Raw genomic sequence first — 23,943 nt, forward strand, 5'->3', positions numbered from 1 at the left:
TTTCTGATGAAATCATAAGCACCAAACATTTGTTAAACTGTTTTGCTGTGTATCCATTCAATAGTCAGTTGTAATGCCTGAGAATTATGTTCTGGGCCTGATAGCACAATTTATAGCAGGATCCAATCTCTTTCACCATTGTTTAGAGGTGCAGCCATTTATGCTTCCCTGCTGCATAATAATGCTTGTCTCAGGTTTCAGAAGACATGTTTGGCAGCCTGGTGGGACATTGCCTGAACCCTTGTCTCAAGCTGGGTAAAGTACACAATTGGAGCTGCAATCTCAACATAAATTTTAAATGATTTCATGTGAAAGAACAAACTTATTGTCAGTGAACTTTACCATGATCCCAGCAGCAGGAATCTTATTTCTAAAACAGTGATCTATTGCCAGGTATCCTACCCAGTTTATTAGTTGGCACTAAAATAACATAAATTAATTGGTAGTTTATGGTGTAAACTCAATAAAAAGTTCATAATGTTTAGTTTGATTACTGTTTTTCAGGTGAACCTTGATAAATTTTGTAGAGATTTAAGCACAAATACAAACTGTCATAAAAAGAATAATGGGATTCTTCAATTTAATTTACTTGACATTTCTTGGGCATCTGTAATGAGCCTGGCACTATACTAGGTGTATTTCTTTGGTACTCCCTACAGATTTTATTATTTCTTTCAATAGGAATTGTCAAGGAATACCATATCATTTTTGCTGCTTGAATAGTTTCTTTTCATCCCTGAATTGAAATCACCATTGATTGAATGACATGGGTATGGAGAAAAAGTTAAAGGAAATAATATTGAATTTTGGTATCTGCTCACCCTGGGCATAACTCCATGAAATGGTACATAGGTACCTTAGAAGTGTGTACATGTTGTGTATGTGTCAGTTTGGAAGCATGTGCAAGAGAGACAGACCTCAAACTACCTTCTTTCTCTAAACATTAAAATCTGTTCTTTCTTCTCAGCGCTTCCTGGGGGTGGTGGGGAGAAATACTTAGGAGAAGATAAATAGGCTCAGGAGCCCAACTGAAGCTCAACAGTAGGGTGAGCCTGAGTTTTCCAATGTTAAAGCTTCTGTGTAGGATTGCATTTGGGCCCACGTGCCCCAGAGACCAAAAGACTTTTCTACAGGCAGGTTCTTGAACCTCAGTGTGTTTCTAAAGGGAAAAGAGAGAAAGGGTGTACATTCTGATTTCATTTCCAGTTGACAGTGACTGGGTAACACCCTTCCAAGGACCAATCAGGTGGAAAGGCTGATCACCAAGGAGGGAAGAGCCCATCCCTGATTGGACTATACCCTCAATTCCTTAGAGGGGACCATGCCTTTCCCCATTTTATCTCCAGTGTTTGGCACAGAGTAGGTGTTTATTAACTGCTTAAGAAATGAATGGTTAAGCAAATGAATAAGTCCACTGTAGCCTGTTGTCACTTGAATTCATTTTTCTTCATTCTGTTCCTTCCCTTCTCTCCTGCTTTCTTTTTCATTTGAAATTTTTGTAATGGTTGATTTCTTTTTATGACATCTATCTGTTTGTCCTACTGTATAAGCTCCTTGCCTGTGAACATTGGGTGGTGGTCTCACATTACCTTTCCCCGGCACCTAGAAATGTGCCTGGAATATGGTAGAACCAAATACAGAATTGTTGACTTACTTGTGAAATTAACCAGCAGAAACTAAAATTTCTCAGATGGGATTAATTATATAAATCCAAAATATTGAAATTAGTATGCTGAGTGTAATTTTTCTTCTTTATAGGATTTTAAGTATTAGTGAGAAAAACTGCTTTTGAAGGTTGTTAGCCACCATGAGAGTATCGCTTTTGAAATGACCTGAAGATTTTCTTTATTCTAATTATCAAAATTAGTGTGTTTATCTCTATATTCATTGCTAATTGTTGCTATACCTGATTATTCCATATAATAGAATGTTGCATTTTGTTTTCTCTAATGTCAATGAAGGTACCATTGGATACAACCAGCGAAACAGAATTGATACTCTCATGTATCTACTAGCATATCCACAAAAACCCATGGTTAAAACAAAAACCATTGAATTGATAGAGTTTGAGAAATTGCCAGCTGGACAGAATGCGACAGTTGCTGTGATGAGTTATAGTGGCTATGATATCGAAGATGCTCTTGTTTTAAACAAAGCCTCCTTGGATAGAGGTAAGTGAATTTTCAAAGCTGTAACACCAAAGATGCTTTTTGCAGAGTTAGATATAGGGATGATTAATGTAAAAATCACTTGATGTCAAAACATTAATGTCAGTTTCAAGCAATTTGAATTTTGTAATATATAAACAGGAGACAGTTGTGTTTTGGTGTGAGCTTTTCTAAAAAAATGAATATTGAAATAATTTGTTAAATGTACTACCACACAATCTGTTTTTCTTTGTTATTTTATTGATGACTTGAGACAGTTCCTCAAAGAAAAAAAGTAAGAATTTGTTTATTTTCCAGCAGGAATTATAATTTATGAAGTAAGTTTTTTAATGTATCTAGTGATGTAGTCAATAACAAAACTGTTTGAGAGGCAGTAGCAATATTTGGGTATAACAGACTGTTTTTTATTTCTATAACCTCATAATCTATTACACCCCTTTTCTTGGCCAAATGACAAAAGTTAAAATACACATGCACAAACCCTGACTTGTATGTAATTTTTACACTTTTCTTTTTCAGTTTTTGACAGTCTACTTTTGTAAGTCACCACTTCATGGTTTGTTAGCCATCACCTGATCTGAAGTCTGACTTCTCTATTCATAATCTCTATTTCTCTTTTTCCTCTCTGGCATACCCACTATGCCTTCCCCTTCCCTCTTTGTAGTTGCTAGGCAGCCATAATAGTACTCCTAGACATGTGTCTTTGGCATTAATGTTGGCTGCACTTAATTTATGCCTCTTTTTTTCCTGCAAATGACAACAGCCGTGCTTTAAAACTAGATGTTTTCCTTTCTGATCAACTGGTAACGTTTATGTGGAAATCTGAAGACTTTGTGATGTCTGTCAGAAACTCTGCAACCCAATTTAATGATCTAAGTTTACTGTCCCCTAGCTTTTAAGCTACCACCTGTAAATAAAATGTCCATTTACACTTAGAAGAAAACACTTCTTGATTTCAGGCAGTTCAGGTTCACACTGCACTTCAGTGTGTTGCAGTTAATGTCTATTGTATGAAATTTCAAGATCATGTAATGTTTCCAAACCAGCTGACACTGTGAGCTGAGTTTATTACAGCCATACACAATTTACTAGGAGCCATAATGACTAAGACCTTGCTCAAAGACATACAAATGTCTTCTTCTGTCGTTCAATTGTTGAAACTTGCTATTTCATTGCATGATCACCTTTATATTTAAAAAATTACATTAGAGCACTGAGATTTTATCTAGAAATCCACTTTCACCTGATTGTTTTTGTAAGCTCACATTCTTAGATTTCTGCTTTTGATGGAGAATTTTAAGTGAAGGATTTTATAGCCATGCATTTATTTCGTCAGTAATACCTGACATTTAATCCTAAGACATTTTCCTGTTTAAGTAAACTCTGACATGGCTGAGTATATCCTGAGGAAATTAGAGAGAGAATCTAGTTTAAAATAACTGCTTAGCCAAAGGGAAAAAGAAATGCAGCCACAGAATCTTGGGAAATGATATCTAGTGCTAGAAGGAATGACAGCTCTTTTGGGTAACTCTACAGCTGATGAACTTCTTTTTGAGGGATTCAGTGGCTAGATTTTTTGCCCCATCCAAAGGTTTTTCTTCTGTCCATTTTTCTTACTTTTCTTAATGTTTAGATTGTCAGTTGGTCTCAAGGCTTTTCCCTCACCTACAAGATAAATATGATCTAAAGATGTAATTAAAGTAAACTCTAATCTTTACAGCAGCGCCAAACGGTCTCTTCCATTAAAATCATTTGATTGTTTCCTCTTTCATTCTCTTTCTTCTCTGGAGCAAAATTAATATTTTTGTTTGCTTGTTTGAAACTTCCTCAAAATGCCAAAATCAGAAAAAGGAAAACTTTCCGGGGAAGGTTAGCAGAAGTTATGCACCAAAGGATGTATACCAAGAGTCCTGGCTCAAAAGTCCCTGGACTTGGTCTGTTCCCAGCTCTGCTACCAACTTACTGGGTGACCTTTGCCACTTAATTTCTCTAGACTCCACTCATAGTGCCTGTAAAAGAGATGGGTTAAGCCAGGTGATTTCTAAGGCTCTTTCCAATTCTAATATTCTGTGGCTCTGTACTCTGAAAGAATCATGGTGTCACTCTTAGATTTTTCCCACCTTTCTCCAACATGACAAGGTGTATTCCATGCTGAAGAATGGTTGTAGAGATTCCAGTGTTTATATAAACAGCAGGTAGAGAAGGAGTCCTGAGCCATTTCTTGAGATCATCAGATGCTTATTTGGTTTGTACCAGTCTCAGATTATCCAAATGTAGAGCAGTTTTGAGTTTTTGGGAAGGGTGAGATTGTTGAATAACACAAATGCATATTTTCTTATAGCTTTGTATTACTGATGGTTCTGATACCTATTTTGGTTTCATTTTAGGCTTTGGGCGTTGCCTTGTATATAAAAATGCTAAATGTACATTGAAACGATACACCAATCAGACTTTTGATAAAGTGATGGGGCCTATGTTGGATGCTGCTACAAGGAAACCCATCTGGCGACATGAAATTTTAGATGCAGACGGTATTTGTTCTCCAGGTAAAAGCCTTTTAAAAAATTTATCATTTTTGAAATTATGAAAATTATTCAATAATATTTATGAGTATTTGATAAACAGAGCAGAAAAAAATAACAATCTATAATACCACTATCCATCAACCAGGGTGGTCATTTTTGATGCATTCCCTTCCTGTTTTCCTATGCCTATGTTTTTACATGGCAGTAATCTATGCTAATTATAATTTTCTAGTTATAATTTTGAATTGCAGAAAAAGCACTTTAGGGAAATATTTAGAATAGGCTCAGGAGCCTGTATCTACATTGGTATTTCTTCATGTATGCATTTAACTTACAAACTGCTTTGGAATCTTCTTCCTCTAAAAGATGTGACTCCATTATAATTGCAAACTCGTAATGAATTTTGTTGGTGCAACCCATAGCCCCTGCCTTATGGGTCTTACAAGCTAGTACAAGAGACTAGCATTGATCAGAGGACCACACACAAACATATGTTAAATTACAACCAGGTTAAGGAATCGTATAGGTGCCCATGAGGCCATCTCATAACAAGGGGATCTGACCTAGTTAGGAATATCAAAGTAGCCTTCCCTAAGGAAGTAAGCTGAAATCTGAAGGATTGGTAGGAATTAACTGAAGAAGAGAGACAGGGTGTATATTCTAAGCAGTGAGAGAAGCTTGCGCCAGTATCCTGGAGCTTGATAGTTGAAGGATCTGAAGGAAGGCCAGTGTGGCTAAAACAAAGAGAGTGCAGAGGATCATGGTGAACATGAATTGGATAGGGGGGTGGGGGTGGGGGTTGGGGCCAGACTAACATGGTTGCAGCCATGTTACTATTTTCATTATGATCGTAGAAGTAATGATATGATCAGATATGTATTTTGAAATGATCATTCTGGCTATGGTGTGGAGAAAGGATTAGAAGGGTGCCAAAGTAGAAGGTGGACCAGGCACTGGGAGCTGTGGTGAAGGTGGAGAGAACATGGTGGTTGGGAGGGAAATCCAGATGACCTAGTCGTGGGTGGCCTGTGGGTGGTGAGTGCTGTATCAGGCCGTGGTTTCACAAGGCACACGGTGCATGTGTCTCCTCCTTCTCTCTGCATTTGTTGCTTGAGAATTTCTCACTCTTAACACTGGTCAGTGTTTCCTGGAAAATAAGTATGGTGACAATATGACAGAAGTTGGTCTTTGAGCTTACTATGAAGAGATACAAAGCAAAAATGGAAATATCAGCAAAACCAAAGAAATGTTTAATTTCCTCATCGCCCAAGTTAAGTTGGTGATGACTTATTACTGGTTGAAATAACTATAAGTAAAAATAAGTGATCTAAACCTCTTCTAATACCCTAAGAGACATATAAAATTGCTATTTACTGAGATGACGTTTCTCTTGTTAATGCGGTCTCCTAAAATATTTTCTTAATTTTATACACACTGTGATCTTAATGTGTGATTTTTAAAAATGGCTTATAAAATTACATGGCCCTTGTTGAATTCTAGTTCCTACTGTATGGATTCATTTTTTCTTCCGTGTCTGGATTTCATGGACCAAATCTAACCACATAGTTTTATGCCCCAGTTATTTTATTGTTGTTGTTTAGAGATACAGTCTTGCAGTATTGCCCAGGCTGGACTCAGACTTCTAGACTCAAGCGATCTTCCGCCTCAGTTTACTGAGGTGACTACAGGTGCAAGCCAGTGTTCCTGGTTCCCAGTAATCTTTGTATTCCACACAGATGATAATAATATGTCTAACCCTCTTCTTTTCTTCTTAGGTGAGAAAGTAGAAAACAAACAAGTGCTTGTAAATAAGTCCATGCCCACAGTGACTCAGATTCCTTTGGAAGGAAGTAATGTGCCACAGCAACCACAGTACAAAGATGTGCCCATAACGTATGTATTGGTTATGCCTTAGTAATAACGTAGGAAGCTTAGAGAAAGAGAAGGAATGGGGGAAATTATAAGTCAGGTTTGGGTGGGTTGGAGAACTAGAAATAGCAATTTTGGGTACTGTTACTTGTCATGAAAACAGCATGGCATAGAAGATAAAAGTAGGCTGTGGAATCATGTAGACCTTCTAACCTGAATTTGAGGGATGGACCAAATAGGCAGGGGTTCCAGGTAGAAGGAACAGCAAGGTAAAGGGTACATGGCATAAAAGTGCCTGGGTTTTGGGGATCAGTGCAGCTTGCTGGAATGTGGAAGAGGTGGAAATTTATTCTGTAGAGAATGACATGATCAGATTTGTGTTTAAAAAAAAAAAAAAATCTGGACACAGCATGGCATCACCAATATACTAGAATATACCAGGTTCTAGTACTGGTTGTGTTGTGTGTTTTCTTCTATGGGCAAGTAAAGGATTTAAATACCTTTAGCCTCAGATTTTTCATCTGTACAATGAAAGAGACTTGTTAATCTCTAAATTTCCTCTAAGCTCTAAAATATAATAATATATGAAACTTAATGAGATAAGCCAATGATAGTTACCACATTGTGATATATAAACCACACTAGGCTGGGCACAGTGGCTCATGCCTGTAATCCTAGCACTGTGGGAGGCTGAGGCAGGAGGATCACTTGAGGCCAGGAATTCAAAACTAGCCTGAGCAACGTAGCCGGACCCCATCTCTACCAAAAAAAAAAAAATTAGCCAGGCATGGTGGCACTTGCCTGAAACCCCATCTACTCAGAAGGCTGAGGTGCAAGAATCACTTGAGCCCAGGAGTTCAAGGCTGCAGTGAGCTATGATTACACCAGTGCACTCTAGCCTGGGAAACAGAGTGAGTCCCTGTCTCAAACAAAAAAAAACCAAAAACAAGAAACACCAAACTAGAAAAGATAATAAGATAACTAGCCAAGGTGAACCAGATTAATTAAATTCAGGAGGTGTAGGGTGGAAGTTACATAGGAGAACTGGATTCCCAAGCTGTGAAGACAGTTTTAAAATCCATTCAACACACAGTTGTTGAGGCTTGCTTTGTGTCAGCCACCCTGCATCTTATGCCGGTGATATAAAGCTGAAATAAGCCACAAGCCGTGTTTACAAAGAGTCACATCTAGTTGGCAAAAATCTCCACACAAAAAAGTACGGTAATTACCATGTTCACAATAGCTTAGTTGAGAACTTACGCTATACCTGTTATTGTTCCAGGCATTTTACATGTGTTTGGTCAGTTAATCCTACTACCACCCCATGAGCTATGTTCTGTTAGTAGGTCATTAGAAAGATGTGGAAACTGAGGGAAGAGGAGAGGTTAAGTAACGTACAAGTGGCAGAGCCAGGATTTGAACTCACACAGTTTGCCTCCAGAGCCCCATGCTTGCCCACTGTGCTAAATACAGCAAAGCGCTGTGGATGCCATGGATTTGTCTCTGGAGTCAGAGCAGCAAGGCAGAAATAGGCAGTTCTGTTTTGGGGGAAGAGTCTGGTCCCTTGCACTGAGTCCTACAAAGCCAAAAGCTATTTTAAGATACAAAGGTGGTTATACCATTGGCTTTCTTCCTGTACTGAAGGAGGATATCTTTTTCTAGTCAAAGCTGATTTCCCCTATCGAGTTCTTAATTTCATCCACTCTTTGCAAAGACATTTCTCTGTCCAGTTTTCTCTTTTATCCTCCCATATTTTCAACCTGTTTTCTATTGATTTCTTCCCCACAGGCTAGAAAATACACCCAAATACTTCTTATTTTTAAAAGAAAATAAAAGCTTTTTCTGGACTTTGTGTTCCTTTCTAGCTACCACTCTATTCCTCTTTCTTTCACTGTGAAAATCCTCAGAAGAGAAGTCTGTCATGTCCATTTCTACCTCTTTACCTTCCCCTCACTCCCTAGCCCTCCTTTAGCCTCAGAGCTATCCTCCTACCTCTTCATTCCACTGAAATGGCCCCAGAAGAGGTCACCAAAGAGTTCCTATTTGTTCAGTTCATTCAAGAAACATTTTTTGAGCACTAACACTATGCCAGGAAGTATTCCAGGTGCACAGGATAGTGCAGTGAACAAAATTGGCAGCAGTCCCTGCCTTTTATGGGGTTCACACCCCGGTGAGGGAAGACAGGGCATAAGCAAGCAAAAGCCATAGTTGGTCAGATCTGTCAAATTCAATGGAGTCTTCAGTCCAAATCTTCCTGTGGGCTGAGACTTTGTCTCTTTTGTTTACCTTGTACCTAGTGCCTGGCACAGTGCCTGGCACATAGTTGATAATCATCAGTAAATAGTTATTAAGTGAATGAGTGAATTTCATATGACTTTTCTATAGCATTTGACACCACTGACCCCTCTTCCCTTGATGTTGTGACACCACTCCTGCCTGGCCAGTGGCTCTTGCACCTTGTTTGGATGAGCTCCCCCATTCCCAACATTACGGTCACCCTCTTTTTTGCTGATGACTCCACATAGACATCTATTAATACCTAGTGTTGGCTCTGTACCAGCAATTGGATGGCTTTACAGGGGTCCCAAACCCAGCCCCAAATGGGCTCCTCCTCTGGATCCCTCTCGGCGAATGGCATCACCAGCCAGCCAGTTGCCAACAGCACAAACCTGACTCCTTTCCTTCACCTGCCACACAAACCAGTCCTGTAGGTCTTCAGTCCCCAACCCCTGGGCTGTGGACTGGCACCAGTCCATGGAAAAATTGTCTTCCATGAAACTGATCCCTAGTGCCAAAAAGGTTGAGGACCACTGCTGTAGGTCCTATCTTCTTAGAAGTTCTCTCATCCTCTCCCTCTTCCCTTCTTTCTGCTGTTACTGTTCAGGTTCTGACCCTCTGCTCCTGAACTCTTAGTTACTATTGACTGTTCATCTGCCTTCAGGCTTGTACCTCTCTGTTCTCTGCATGCTACTGCCAGGGTGGTTTTTCTCAATTACTCCTCTGGTCATGTTACTTTCTTAGGTAAATTTCTTAGGTAATTTATTAGGTAAAATTTGAGTAAATTAGGTAAATCTTGGAATGACAATGTGGCCTGTGGGAAGAGCATCCTCGGCACACCTCTCTAGCCTCCCCCTCACATGCTAGGCCCTGTGTTTCCAGGAAGTCACCTGTTAGTCTCCAAAACAGACCATCCTATGTTAGGCTTCATGCATTTGCTCAGGTTGTTCCCTCTGCCTGCTCAGTTCTCACCTCCAGGTTTACCTCCTCTGTAGCAGGGCCTGACAGCCTGCCCCTCCCTGCTGCCACTGTGATTCCCCCAGCATAGCTAACTGTTGTCTCCCTTGGGCCTTTCCTGTTCTCCATACCATTGATGTCCCTATCACATTTACCTCCTCTCTTCCTTTAGTGGATTGAAAGCTCCTTTTGCACAGGAACTGTTTCCACTTAGTCTCTGTGTGTTCAGAGCCTATAAGGATCTGATGCATAGTAGACTCTTTTTCTACTGAGCTTTAAAAAAAAAAAAATAGACTTTTTTTCCTCAACCACAGAGTTTCAGGGAAAAAAATAGTAGACTCTTAATAATGTTTGTTGTGTGAAAACAGATAAGAGAAGGGGCAATGTGTGTGACAAAATTAGTAATGGAAAAGCTGAGTAGGTAAAAGTACTCTTACAAAAGTGATTAAGAACTTGGAGACTTCAGTTCCAATCCCAGTTCTACTTTGTCTGAGTCGTGTGCCCTTGGACAAGTTACTTAACCTCTATAAGCATCAGTTTTCCTCTTCTATAATAAGAAAATAACGATATGGGACTGTTGTGAGTATTAAGTTGAGTATGCCTACCTCATATAAATGTATAGGACTGTAAAAGGGAAATTGTAAAATTTGAATTTAATGTTAAAAAATGAAAGTCATTTTTCAGAGCCCAAGATGAGAATATCAAAATATTCTGCGGTAGGCATTAAATTAAATATGACATGTGGGTGATAAGTTCACAAAGGGTAGTTTGAAAACTGTGTTTTAGTGATTTTCTCTTACCATTAGCTACAAAGGAGCAACAGATTCATATATTGAAAAGGTAATGATATCTTCAAATGCTGAAGATGCTTTTCTGATCAAAATGCTGCTGAGACAGACAAGGCGTCCAGAGATTGGAGACAAATTCAGCAGTCGTCATGGGCAAAAAGGTAAATTGTATCATTTCTCAACCTGATTATAAAACTGAATATGCTAAAGTATTTATTAACTCATATGTAAGAAATTTTTTATAACTTCATTTTAAAAAGTTAGCATGTTTAGAAAATTATTACATTGTAATCAAAATTATTCCTGTTTAATTTCTTAGGTTAACCTGTTTATATTTCAATGGTATTTAAAAATATATAGTAGACTTGCTTCACTATGCTATTCATTTCATTCTTCTGCAATTCATTCTCTTGCAAAATTATAATTATAAATACATTCTAGATGATGTACCTATTGAAGTACATGTGGTTGCTCAAAAAATATATAGTAATAGCTATTCTTTTTTCTGAAAGGTACATCTTTAAACTATTTTATGTTCTGTTGGGTCATAGTATCATAGGGTGTCAGCATGAGAAGATACCTCAAAATTATTTGCCCCTTTATTTAATAGATGAGGAGGTTCAGACCCTGCGTACTCAGTGGCCAGTCAAGGGTGCACTGCTAGTGAGTAGCTGAGGTGATATTAGAACCTGGGTCTCCTAACCCCAATGCACTGCTTTGTCCGTCTCCTACATCTGATCCTGTTGGCAAGCCTCGCTCTTTTCATTGATGGTTACTGCTAAGTTTTTATTCATTTGTGGTTTTGTTTCATTTTGTTTATCTTTAAGAAACATAGTAGTATTTCATAGTTGATTAACTCATTATCAGTAGGGTCTCTTTTAGTCAATATATGTAGTCTTGAAAGTGAAAAATTTGTCCTAGGGTTTGAAATTGGCTCTGCCTGCCACTTAGCTTTAAGAACTACACCAGTGGTTTAACACTTTGTAGCACTAACCGTGTGCCTGGCAGTGTTCTCAGCACGTTAAATGTACTAACTCATTTGATTCTCACACAGTCCTCAAAGGTAGGTACCATTATTATCTACATTTTACAGATGAGGAAACAGAGGCACGGAGAGATTAATATCTTGCCCAAGGTCACACAGTTGGTGGTAGAAATGGTTTTTGAACTCTGGCAGCTTGGATCCAGAGTCCTAGCTCTTAACTAACTACTAAGCCATCCTGACTGTTAAGCAGTTAGCATTGTGCCTGGCACATAATAAGTGCACAACAAGTGGCAGCAATGATCATTAACATTGACCATTATTCCTTTGATGTATACTTGAGATGTATCACTTTTATAATACTTTTTAACCTTGACTCTCACCTTTGCTTATAAATCACTAGTATGATATCTTCTTGTTTTTAATTGATTGGTTTGAAGATAACTGCACATTTTGTTCCTGCTGATTTTTTATTTTAACTTTATTTGCCAAGCAAGTAGATCTAATGTTACAGTTTGGTTAAGTATATTCAGACTTAGTTTTCATTCTGCTAATGAAACTATTTCAGACCAAGATATTCTTTCATCAAAAGTATTTCTAGTTAGTGAGCAGCAAGATTATTTTAGCCTGTCAATATTTTTAAGAAAAAATCTGTCCCATCTGTTAATGTGAATTTGACATCTCTAATTCATACAGTTCTCTAAGATACCAATTCTTAATGCCCTTTGAGTGCTTTTTAAAATATCTTCAGGTTCTAATGTTTTATATGGCTTGCCAGTGAAAATCAAATTCTCTGTATTGAAACGATTTCTCCTTTTCTCTTGGTTGACAGTTGCTGAGCCATTCTTACTCTGGGTTAACCATAGCCTCATGTATAGGTATTAACTGATGTTAACTATTACCTGGACAAGAGCAAAGTGTGATACTCTTCTTATAAAATGGTGACACTGGAAGCTTTACAGGAATGCACACTATAAGAGAATATCCCCATTCTCAAATCAGTTTACAAGCCTCAGATAACCCAAATCCTTGTGTCTTTGTCTCATCAGAGTATTGTGCAAAGAGTTATAGACTAGCAGACATTTCAATGATTATCTGATGTGTCCTAACGCCACTAAACTTCTTGAAGGTAGTGACCATGTCCTTATATTCTCCATAAAGCCTGATAAAGCCTTTCTCATAGTATACACCTAATAGATAGTGGATAATGGATAAATATGAATGAATGAATGAATGAATTGAAGATAGGAGAAGTAATAAGGAACAAATTCTCTACTCCTGATGGATTGATTTTACTCAGGTTTTAATCTAAATACTATGTATGTGAGTACATGCGTATAAACAAAGGAGTGCTTTTGTTTTTTTTTTTTGAGACAGAGTCTCACTCTGTTGCCCAGGCTAGAGTGAGTGCCGTGGCGTCAGCCTAGCTCACAGCAACCTCAAACTCCTGAGCTCAAGGGATCCTCCTGTCTCAGCCTCCCAAGTAGCTGGGACTACAGGCATGTGCCACCATGCCCGGCTAATTTTTTCTACATATATTTTTAGCTGTCTATATAATTTCTTTCTATTTTTAGTAGAGATGGGGGTCTCGCTCTTGCTCAGGCTGGTCTCGAACTCCTGAGCTCAAACGATCCGCCCACCTCGGCCTCCCAGAGTGCTAGGATTACAGGCACGAGCCACCGCGCCCGGCCTAAAGGAGTGCTTTTGAAACTGAAAACCACCTGATGAGTAAGCTGCTGTAAATACAGACCTCTAGGTAAAACATCACGAAGTCTTTGTGCTATAGCATTTTTTCAGACAGTTAATGTGATAGGGACATTGTTCATTGACAGAAACGGTTTCTAATTTGCAATGATCTGAAATAGCAGATTTTAGAGATCTGTTCAATCTTAGGGGGGCTTTGACTTACACATCTCTTTACGAAACTGAAGAAATCCTCTTGGGTTTAGCTGACCTTTCACTTGTAGTGAGGAGATTGTCTTGCCATTTTTTCTTTTCCAGATGGCTTTTAATCCAAGGGTAAAAACCTTCTGATTAGCCTGGATTCCCTTGATAGTCCCTTCTCTTATAGCTTCATCAGATTTATTGAAAAGATTGGGGGAAAAGCAAGCAAACAAACAAAAAATAGGTAGTGTAAGCTTCAATGGAGTAATGGAAGGAGTGACATAGGACTCTTAAGTGGACATAATTTTTCTTTTAAGTATAATTTTTATCAAATAATAAATGCACATGATTTTAAAAGGTTGAATAGTACAAAAAGGGGGTTTTGGGTTTTTTTTTTTTTTTTTTTTTAATTGAAAAACATCAGTCCCTGCCTCTCCTTTTGACCCAACTTTGGTTAGGTATAAAATTCTAGGTTGAAAAATTGTTTTCCCAAAGGATTTTGATGGCATTTCTTCTTCCTTATCTTTTTTGTACCCCATTTGTCTCTCCTCCTGCTTCCTTTCCCATCCCTTTCCCTCTGGATGCTTTTACTGTCCTCTTCTTGGAATTCTGAAGTTTCATAGGCCTTTTTTTCACTCCTTGTACTGGGAAATTGGGGATCCTTTCCTTCTGGAAGTTTAAGTTCCTCCAATTTTTGCACATGTTTTTATATTATTTTGTTGCTAATTTCCTCTTCATTATTTTCCCTGTACCTTTTCTGGTTTTCTTATTAGTCAGATGTTGGATCTTCCAGATTAATGCTATAGTTTTTTAAAATTTTTTCTCCCTCTTGTTTTTCTTCTAGGAGATTTGATCAACTTTATTTTTCAGATTTTTTTACATATATGTTTAATATCTAATTAATTTTTATCTTTTTAAAAAAATTTTATTATTGTTATTTTTTTTAGAGATGGGATCTCATTCTGTCACCCAGGCTGGAGTACAGTGATGTGATCATAGCTCACTGTAACCTAAAACTCCTGGGCTCAAGGGATTCTCCTGCCTCAGCCTCTGAGTACCTGAGAGTACAGGTGCGCACCACCACACTCAGCTAATTTTTTTACTTTTTTATAGTGACAGAGTCTTGCTATGTTGCCCAGGCTGGTCTTGAACTCCTGGCCTCAAGTGATCCTCCCACCTCGGCCTCCCAAAATTCTGAGATTACAGGTGTAAGCCACCACATCCAGCTTCTAATTAACTTTTAAAGGTAATTTATTCTCTTTCTTTTTTATAGCAATAAATATTTTTTGGTTTTTTAGTTTTAGTGTTTGGGTTTTTCTTTTTGCTTTTTAGTTTTCTTCTGTTCCTAATCTTGTTTCTGTCTTTTGATAGAATTTTTTTCTCTTCTATTTGTTTTAGTGTCTGATTTGTTGTCATTGTTGGAGGCTTTCCCCTAATATCTGGTATAGCTTTGAACCCTAAAAACTGTGTGAAAGCTCTATGCCCCATGGATAGAACTTGCCGACTGGTGGACGTGACTATAGGGTGATCAGATGGTGAACCGTTTGTATTGCTGGTGCCAGTTTCTACATAGTAGGAGTTTCTACATACTTTCTAACTCCGACCTAAAGGTTGGAGCTGGGAATGAGGGTGGGGACAGTGCTTAAGTCTATCAGCTGATCTCCAGAAGCCAGGTAGGGGCAGGGGCTGGAGCTCACTGTTCAGTGTGCAGACTTTATCTAATTCCTCTACGTCAGGCTTTAGAGCACCCACCCTCTGCTGTGCTTGTCACCGTTGGGTCTCGGGCATCGTGGCTCAGTTACTCAAGTAAGGGTTAGGGGAAAAGAGTAGTTTCCTGGCTATAGGAGGTGAGGAATAGAAACTCAGAGATCTGATGATTTCTTATACAGACATTTGTTTATACAAATAATTAGTATCTTCTGAGTGTCTGATAGTATTCTAGGTCCTAGTAACAAGCAGTAAACAAAATAGACAAAAATTCTAGCCCTTGTGGGGCTTTTATTCTTGTGGGCAAGAGGGATAATGGTAGGTACTGAGATGATAATGGCAGGTACTGAGGGATAATGGTAGGTACTTTGGGAAAGCAGTGGTGATAAACACATGTGTTCCATTCATCATGTTTAACAGGAAATCCATATGTGTATTATTTGGGAATATTCAACACAAAAATGCTTAGTGAGTGTGCTCAGTTTTTTTCAGTGCAACTTATAGAACTGAAGTTAAAATTATTTTAATAAGAAGTGAGAAGGATTTTTAGAGTGCCAACCTTTTATGTGCCGACCCGAGCCTTGCCTCTAAGGCTTCTGGGGGTTTTGGTTATTTTAATCACTTCTAAGATTGAAAACTAACTTAAAAGTGTTTAAAGCTTACACCCTGAGAATTATGACTTAAATGCTAACAATCATCATAAAAGTATTAATCATATTTTGTCAACTCTTAATTATCTGAAGATAATTTATCTTTTTTCTAGATTATTATTGTAACTGAGTTCTACAACTTTGATCTTTTCCTTGAATGCCACCCATCTGAAGCTAGAGGTGTGACAGTAGCCAGAAGTCTATTTTTTGAAGTTCTTTTCATTTATTAAAAAAAATTGTAAAGATTCAAAAATACCACTGGTGTTGTTAAAATAATTGTATATTATTTGATGCTGAATATCCAGAATACCTTCTGGCTAATTTAGATAAGAATATTTTAGGTTCATTGAGGATAGGAAACATGCCTTACCAATTTATTTAACCTGAAAGCACCCAGCACAGCACTTTCCATATAATATGGTGTCTACTCAACATGTCAGTGGAATAATTTATTAAATAAAAATCTCAGATGTTCATTGTTCTTGTTGGAAATTGTAATGACATAACAAGCCAAAATCATTGCTCCCCAAAATTATTGTAATTTCTTCTTCCTAGTAAATATCAGAAATGGATGTCTCATTTTTATCTGAACTACCACCTAGAGTTTCTATACCTAAGACTCAGAGCTGCTCAATCCTCACTGATCAAACAGGCCCACTAGGCCGGGCACGGTGGCTCACGCCTATAATCCTAGCACTCTGGGAGGCCGAGGCGGGTGGATCACTCAAGGTCAGGAGTTCGAGACCAGCCTGAGCAAGAGCAAGACCCCGTCTCTACTAAAAATAGAAAGAAATTATCTGGCCAACTAAAATATATATAGAAAAAATTAACCGGGCATGGTGGCGCATGCCTGTAGTCCCAGCTACTCGGGAGGCTGAGGCGGTAGGATCAGTTGAGCCCAGGAGTTTGAGGTTGCTGTGAGCAAGGCTGACGCCACGGCACTTACTCTAGCCCGGGCAACAAAGCGAGACTCTGTCTCAAACAAACAAACAAACAAATAGACCCACTAAAGTTTTTCCAACCAAAATAACTAAATACAATTGTTCCTCAGATACTTGGGGATTGTTTCTAAATCTTTACTTACTCACATGCTACAGTTGGCCCTGTGGTACTCGGGTATATGAAAAGCTGGCCTTCCACATATGTGGGTTTGCATCCTGTGAATACTGTATTTTCAATTTGTGTTTGGTTGAAAATAATCTGTATATAAGTGGACCTGCAAAATTCAAACCCATGTTGTTCAGGAGTCAGCTGTACACATGCCCCACCCACATCCTCCCTGGGCACAAATGTGAATCTGCCTTGACAGCCCCAGGGAAATCTATTTGGTCATATTAAAGTCACTACTGTGAGATCAGAACTGTGGTGAGCTCCCAGGGGCTAGAAAGGAAATTCAACTTGTGGCTAATACCCTTGAAGAGTTGAATATACACCTGAAGCAAAAAGATGGATGCAAAGGATTACATAGTTAAATACTGTTATATGGGAAAGACCATTAATGATAGAGAAGTTTAGAGTTTACTGTGCATAGGAGCAGAATTTTAGAGTGTGAAAAGACATTTTAAAGTCTAGTCTAAATTCATCTTCCAGTGTAAGAGTTCTTTTTAGATTATCTTTGGCAGATCATTTTCCACATTTATTGTGGCCTGTAAAGGGAAGCCCTTGCTGCTTTCTGAGACAACCTGTTCTGTAGTAGCAAGATTCTAATGGATCTTGAATCTGAAGTACACATTCTGTAATTTAGTGCTGTTAGTCCTGCCCTGTCCAGTGGGCCATACTGAATGGCCACCCTCTGTTCAGTATTTAAAGAAAATCATCAGGTTAAGAAAAACTATAACAGAGGCCAGGCGCAGTGGCTCATGCCTATAATCCTAGCACTCTGGGAGGCCATGGCGGGCGGATTGTTTGAGCTCAGGAGTTCAAGACCAGCCTGAGCAAGAGCAAGACCCTGTCTCTACTAAAAATAGAAATAAATTAGCTGGACAACTAAAAATATGTAGAAAATATTAGCCAGGCATGGTGGCGCATGTCTGTAGTCCCAGCTACTCAGGAGGCTGAGGCAGGAGGATCACTTGAGCCCAGGCATTTGAGGTTGCCTTGAGCTAGGCTGACGCCACAGCACTCACTCTAGCCTGGGCAACAAAGCAAGGCTCTGTCTCAAAAAAAAAAAAAAAAAAAAGAAAAGAAAAGAAAAAATATAACCGAGAGGTAAAGGTTTTGAGCTCTAACTAGGTAAGCTATTTTGTCCCTCTATGCCTTGGTTTCCTTGTCTTTGAATAGGAGACATTTTCCTAGGGGTTGTTACTAGTGTGTGTAAAACAGTGAACACAGTGCATGGTGCACATGTAGCAGGCAGTAAAGGTGAGCTACTAGTAGGTCTGTCCGAGGTTATATAGACTAGGCAGCAAAGGAAGGCTTCAGAGACTAAACAGGATTTGGACTTCGAGGGCTATATAAAAATGTAAAAGGAAAGTGTGGGACGGCAGAGAAGAGCAAATCAGTAGACTTGTTGATGAACTGAAATAAAGAGAAGAAGGAGGCCACAGGGCTTGTGGTTTGAAGCCTGGTAAATGATGACACCAATCACAAAGCAACTTTGTGTCTCATTGACTTGAGATGATGGAGGATCTCTCTAGTGCTTATATTATTGATTAATTCATCCTCGTCTGGAGCTTTTACTATGTACCAGGCACTGCTCTAGATACTGGAAGTACAGGGGTAAACAAGACTGACAGACAAGGTCTCTGCTCTCCTAGAGTTTATGTTATCTTGTGGGAGGAAACAGAAAAGAAGTAAACAAAAATATAAACACAGTAGTTTAAGGTAATAATAAGTGCCATATGTGAAGGATGATATAAAAGAGCACCTGGTTTGGGGAGCTGAGGTGGTACATTAGATTGATGATCAGGAACAACCTTTTGGAGGAAGTGACATTTGAGCTGAGACCTGAAGGATATAAGGGAGCCAGCCAAGCAAAAGTCTAGGAGAATTAAGTTCTGGGCAGAGAGAACCATTAGAGTGAAAACTCTGAGGTGTGAATGAGCTTGGTATATTCAAGGAACAGAAAGAAGGCCACTCTGCCCAGGCATATATATGCCTGAGGCAGAGCATGGTATGAGACTTGGTGAGAGAAATAGGATAAGGGCACATCCCATAAAGCCTTGTGGCCAAAAGAAAGGAGCTTGGACATTATTCTAAATATACTGGGAACCAACAGGACCATTGGATGGTAAGTGTCTTAGTTTATTTTCTGTTGCTATCACAGTATACCACTGACTAGGTAATTTATACAGAAATGTTTATTTGGTTCACAGTTCTAGAGGCTTAGAAGTCCAAGAGCATTGCATCTGGTGAGAGTCATCCCATGGTGGGTAGGCAGAAGGGCAAGAGAGCTTGCCGTCCTTGGACTATCTAAAACACTCCTGTGATGATGGCATTAATCCATTCATGAGGGTGGAGATCTTATGACCTAATCACTTCTTAAAGGCCTCACATGAATTAAATCTCAGCAAGAGTTTTGGTGGGGACATACAAACCATAGCCATGAGTATGAGCAAAGGAGTGACAAAAATCTAACTTACAACTTTAAGAGCCGTATTCTGTATGAAGAGTGGGCAAAGAGGGAGTCAAGGAGATCATTGCAGTGGTCCAGGCAAAAGAGAGTGGTGGCTTGGACCAGGACAGCAGCAGTTGGAAAATGGAGAGAAGTGGGTGGATTCTAGATGTACTCTGGAGATAGAGCCGATAGGAATTGCTGATGGCTTGGCTGCTGGGAGAGAAAAAGGTAGGAATTGAGGATGAGGTTTGTGGCCTGAGCAGCTGGTAATGCTATTTACCAAGATGGGGAAGACTGGGGAAGGAACAGCTTTGAAGGGAGTTAGACAAGGGCAGAGGTTGAGAGTTTGGGCCTCAGGTTTGAGATGCCTATTAGACTCCAAGTGAAGATGCTACTGACAATTGGATATAGAATCTGGAGCTCCAGGGAGAGATTAGGGCTAAGGGAAAAATTGAGTCATCTATATGCCCTTTATCCCCACATTTATAGCATTTTTTTCATATTTATTAATACTTTTTGTGTATTGAGAATTTATAATTTTCATCTAAATTCCATCCTTTAACCTGTATAGTTCTAGTTGGTGTTGTTATTCCTACTATACAAAATAAGGACATTGAGTCTCAGAGAGGTGAGTAGCTTGCCTGCTACAGTTTGGTGCTGGCAGAGCCAAGATTTAAATCCAGGTGTTTTATTCTGAGTGTATTGCCCATTCTGTTAAATCTGGTTAAAGGTGGCTCTTATATCATTACCACACTGCCCCAGAGGTTGCCATATTTCCAGAGATTTCCCCTTGGAAGAGACACAGCCTTTCCTGAGACTGAATCCCAGTACTTCATAATATTCTTTTCTGGCTCCTCCTTAAAATGGGCATCTTCTCAAAATTCCCATTCTTCCTGAATAAGCAGCTTTACACCTGCCTCCAATTCAGAATAAATTCTATCCTCACACACCTTGTTCCAGAAATGCCTGCCAACCCTCCTATTAAGAGGTACTCCTAAAATAGAGCTATATTTTCCGGTATCCCTTTCCTTCTAAAATACACTTGTAAAACACTATCCCTCCTCCCTTCTTTAATTGGTCTTCTGGTCAGGTTTTAGTAGCCTTGATTAAAATTCAAAAATCTATCGAGAATGCAAACAGATATAAAAGAAAGTAAATTTTTTGAGCCCTCAACTTTGACCATTCTAGTAGTTCATCTGGCTAGTTGTGATAGTTAAAGCTAGAAAAAGACGGGCACTTGGAGGAAGTGTTTTGGATAGTGATTACAGTTAGTTCATTTGGAACCTTCATGTGCAGTGAGCACAGCTGGCAGGTGTCTGTAAGGAGCCACACAATAACCCAACCCTTAGTGTGGGACTCAAAGAGAAACTGGATCAGACCTAAAAGTAAAGTATGAATAAAACAGAGAATGTGGTCCACAGTGTCAGTTATGCTATTTGTAATTGTCATGAAATGAGCTGATTAAAATTTCAAAGTGTTATGTGAGTTTTCAGGATACATGTATCATACCATGATTCTTGCAGTGCTTTTTTGTTTGTTTCTGCTTTGATCTAGACACATATCAGAGTAAAAGCAGTGGTTAGTTCAACTTAGTTTTCACTCTTGAAATGTAGAATTGTTTGGAAATGCTATCTTTTCCTTTATAGCATAATCTGCAAGTTGACACATGTATTTTCCATAAGAAAATTTAAAGATGATTTTTACTTAGTGTATCTTTTTGCATATCCTTTTTCTGTCTTCATTTGGAGCCTTAAATTTATTGTTCTTGTCATTCAGAAAATAATACGGCCCTGCAGATTACCTGATTTTTGTCTTTTTTAAAAAAAGTTTACTTCAACAAAGCTGTTTTTAGGGATTCTTTTTGTACATGCATGGTGTGTAGATCATATTTGCATGTCTAATTCCTCTTAAAATATCCTCTCTAACAATTAGAGGAGACTTGAAAATTTAGTTTCATGGAACATGAGTGTCTATCCCACACAAGCCTGATCATTTCAAAGGTGGCAGGATAATTAGTAACTAAATGAAACAAATCTGAAGGGAAGGCTGAACAGGGGTGGTCATATGCTATATGTGTTGAAAGAGATTGTGAAGAAGATTGAAGGGGGCACGATGAGTGGGTAAACTGGAACAAGAGAATCGATACTAAGTAGTTGGGAATCAGATCAGTGCTGTGTGATAAGCAAAGATTGAATGTAGTTGGTCTTAGAAGGTCCAGTGGAGAAGTGAAAGTGTTTTATCAGTTAAAGATGTGACAGACCCAATAAGCAGCATCACCTTCTGTAACCTTTAAATTGGAGGATGGTTAAGCTGAGAGAGCCAAATGTTGAAGAAGGAAAAAGTGTTTTATAAAGAAGATGGTGTCACAGTTAACATAAAGACTACTTTGGGCTCAGAGGCAGGCAGGATTCACTGGCAGTGTACTTTGAAATGAGGGAATTTCAATACAGGCTTCTAATGAGACATTCAAAGAATCTTAATGAAGTACAACCCTCCTTTGCATCTTTGTGAAGTCAGTTATGTATCTTATCAATAAATGTACAGTGAATCAGCTTCCCCCAAAACAGCCAGCCCTTTGATCAAGACTTTCTAGAGCTGTTCAACCTTTAGTAGCATGCAAAATGCTGGCAAAGGTGAGATATGTATAGCTGTATACCAAAGTTGTGAATTTGTTGTGCGTTTACTTACAAAGTTAGGAAAGTTTTGTTTAGTTTTGTTTGAAATTTATTTGAGGAGAAGTATATAAACCCTGAAGCCTCGATCTCCTTTCCCAAGTGTTCCAGACTTCTAGGTGTTTTAGAGTGAAAGCCATGACTGATAATGAAATTCCAAGGGGAAAATAGAGCTGAACATGAATCTGGAATGTTCTATGTTTTCTCTTCATATTCTGATCAGTTTTATAGATAGAGTTAAAGATAGGAAGAGACATTCACATATAATACTGATTGGAATTATGTTTGGAACTAAACTTTCAGTTAAAATCAAAACAACTGATGAAAGACTCTTTAACTTCAGTATAAATTCTAATGGAGGGAACTCATCATTGGCAAATATTTTTATCTTGAGCCTTGTTTTCTCTGATGATTAGTGCATTTATTAGAAGATTTCCTACTCCTTTTTTTAAAAAAAATGCTTTAACAAAAATGTCTGACAGTCTAAGGAATTCTCAAGTTACGTTTCATTTCAGGCAAACCAAATTATTATATTTCCAGATTTTCTCTTACTTTTGCTGCCTTTCGAGATGAAGGAGGAAAAAGTAGACTCCTTTGATGTGGAGAGGAAAAAAAAAAAACAATATATCACTTCCCTGAAAGAACATTTCTCAGTCTCTCATGTGAAAAAGGATTAGCACCTCCAACAAAGGTCCTGTAGATCACAGAATCAGGCATCAATACCAAACAGTATTCCTAAGGAGAGGAAAAACTGTATTTGAGCAAGCGTGTTTGTCCTGGCAAACAGAAGCTTTTTAATAACTGCAAATCTGAGATAATGGCATACACTCCTCAGTATCTCCCCCTAATTCCTTAAGGACCAGACAGCTCCTTTAAATGGGGTAAAGTCAACCTTTCTTTTCAAATAGAAGTCTAGTCTTATCAAAATGTGGTTTTTTCGTTTAATGGTCAGATATCTATCTGTCTTTGGTTCATAAGGATTACATATATACAGATAAAATCGTCTGGAAGATTCATCTTTGACCATCTTTTATTCCAAAAAAATTCCATTATTAGGTCACTTGCTTCCATTTTGCATTAATAAAAGTTATTCAGCAACCTACTGAGTTAATTTATTAAGATTTTGAGTGAATGTTTCTTAGAAGAAAAGAAAACCTACCTTGACCTTCTAATACATTAAAGAAACCTTTTACAGTACATATAAAAAGGTTATGGGAAGTAAGAAAATGTTAATTCATGTGTAGTAGAAAAGGCAAGAAGAAAGTTGATCTGTTAAAAAGGTTTGATTAAAAACCTTGGTTTTGCTGGACTTTCATTTGTTATTTCTTTTTTCTAAATTATGTTTTCTAAAATTGAGAGTGTAAAGACCCTGATTTAAAGTAATAATAATAACATCTTGTACTCATGTAGCACTTGAGACTGTCTAAAATCCTCTCTGCAAGTCTGAAGCTTCAAACAGTCTGGATATCTTTGGCTCCCTACTTTGCTTGATCCTTCTTGAATGGAAGTTTCTAAGTGGGAGGGGAGAAAGGGGCTGATGGGGCTAACAGTATGAGCCTCAACATAAGGTATATGATGCCAAGCGATCCATCAGAGTTTGAGTCCAGAAAGAATTCCAGCAACTCTTACTTTAATGTTAGAAATCAGGATTCTTTTGTCCACATAGACACCCTATTATAAGAAGAGTTTATTGAATTTACCTTCTTAAAAACAAATTTTGGTTTTCAGTAGCTAGCCAGTAACCCTCTGACCTTTCAGTAAATATCCAACTAAAGCTTTGAAATTAGGGTATTTAGTGTTTTATGGCCCAGAATAAAAATCTCCAATTCTGTTTCCAAATAGTGTAGCCTCAACACATTTTATTAAGCTCTTGACACATTCAGCCGTGTGTATTTTGTAAAGTTCCTA

General features: G+C 38.4%; 1 protein-coding gene across 1 annotated transcript in view; it reads left to right on the forward strand.

Annotated features, from left to right (window-relative positions):
• Window positions 1–23,943, forward strand: part of POLR3B (RNA polymerase III subunit B) — a 119,264-nt gene that overhangs the window by 76,396 nt on the left and 18,925 nt on the right. The window contains exons 20-23 of the mRNA XM_069489583.1: window positions 1,962–2,171; window positions 4,556–4,714; window positions 6,469–6,586; window positions 10,603–10,745. Of these exons, the coding sequence (XP_069345684.1) occupies window positions 1,962–2,171; window positions 4,556–4,714; window positions 6,469–6,586; window positions 10,603–10,745 (630 nt within the window). The remainder of the gene's footprint in view (window positions 1–1,961; window positions 2,172–4,555; window positions 4,715–6,468; window positions 6,587–10,602; window positions 10,746–23,943) is intronic.

The sequence above is a fragment of the Eulemur rufifrons genome, chromosome 16, assembly GCF_041146395.1.
Source record: "Eulemur rufifrons isolate Redbay chromosome 16, OSU_ERuf_1, whole genome shotgun sequence".
In the NCBI taxonomy this organism is placed as follows: Eukaryota; Metazoa; Chordata; class Mammalia; order Primates; family Lemuridae; genus Eulemur; species Eulemur rufifrons.